Genomic DNA, 1,162 nt, shown 5'->3' on the forward strand with positions numbered 1-1,162 from the left:
GTAAAAGACAGACATTGCAATAGAGGATGATGCAATAAAAGGAAAAGTGAACAAATGTATAAACCATAAGGGCAGAGGGACTGCATATGTAAAATTTTAGTCTTCATGAGATAATTAGATTTTTTTTATAGATTGAAGGAATAATGAAATATATTTGGCAATGTGATAATTAGTTATGTTACCATGTAATTAATAGTAATTAATAAATTCCAAAATTACCTTCTACTGCTCTTTTTCTGCAATTGATATTACTCATTAACACATTAATTTTATATATCAGACATAACCATTCCATATCCCTATCACCTTATATCTGTTACCACTGATTTTTTTAACATTGTTTACTTTCTCACGTTTATTCATTTATTCACGTGTTTCCTGACAATTATTTATTCACGTGTTTCCTGACAATCATTCATTCACGAGTTTCCGGACAATCGCTTATTCAGAGACAATTAGAGACAATTATCTATTCACGTGTTTCCTGACAATCATTCATTCACGTGTTTCCTGACAATCATTCATTCACGTGTTTCCTGACAATCGTTTGTTCACGTGTTTCCTGACAATCGTTTGTTCACGTGTTTCCTGACAATCATTCACTCACGTGTTTCCTGACAATCATTCATTCACGTGTTTCCTGACAATCATTCATTCACGTGTTTCCTGACAATCATTCATTCACGTGTTTCCTGACAATCATTCATTCACGTGTTTCCTGACAATCATTCATTCACGTGTTTCCTGACAATTATTCATTCACGTGTTTCCTGACAATCTTTTATTCACGTGTTTCCTGACAATCATTCATTCAGGTGTTTCCTGACAATATTTATTCAGAGACAATTAGAGACAATTATCTATTCATGTGTTTCCTGACAATCACTTATTCACGTGCTTCTTGACAATTATTTATTCACGTGTTTCCTGACAATCATTCATTCACGTGTTTCCTGACAATCTTTCATTCACGTGTTTCCTGACAAAACATCACACCGCTGCCTGTTTCCTCAGAGTGGTGAATCCTGTGTTCGTGGTTGTGAGTGACGACCATTCGTGGTGTCAGAAAGTGCTGGAAAGTGCTGATGTTGTGGTTGCTGGTGAGTATGATCTGGTAACAGGAATATTGCTGATGATAAATTGTTATTGTTGCGTATTTGTG

The 1,162-nt window shown here is 35.1% G+C and overlaps 1 protein-coding gene across 1 annotated transcript in view; it reads left to right on the top strand.

The window, feature by feature from the left end:
* The window catches only part of LOC119592225 (galactoside alpha-(1,2)-fucosyltransferase 1-like), a 12,569-nt gene that overhangs the window by 9,035 nt on the left and 2,372 nt on the right, over positions 1–1,162 (top strand). Inside the window, exon 5 of the mRNA XM_037941059.1 lies at positions 1,012–1,100. Coding sequence (XP_037796987.1) covers positions 1,012–1,100 — 89 coding nt within the window. The remainder of the gene's footprint in view (positions 1–1,011; positions 1,101–1,162) is intronic.

Source organism: Penaeus monodon, chromosome 29 (genome assembly GCF_015228065.2).
Source record: "Penaeus monodon isolate SGIC_2016 chromosome 29, NSTDA_Pmon_1, whole genome shotgun sequence".
In the NCBI taxonomy this organism is placed as follows: Eukaryota; Metazoa; Arthropoda; class Malacostraca; order Decapoda; family Penaeidae; genus Penaeus; species Penaeus monodon.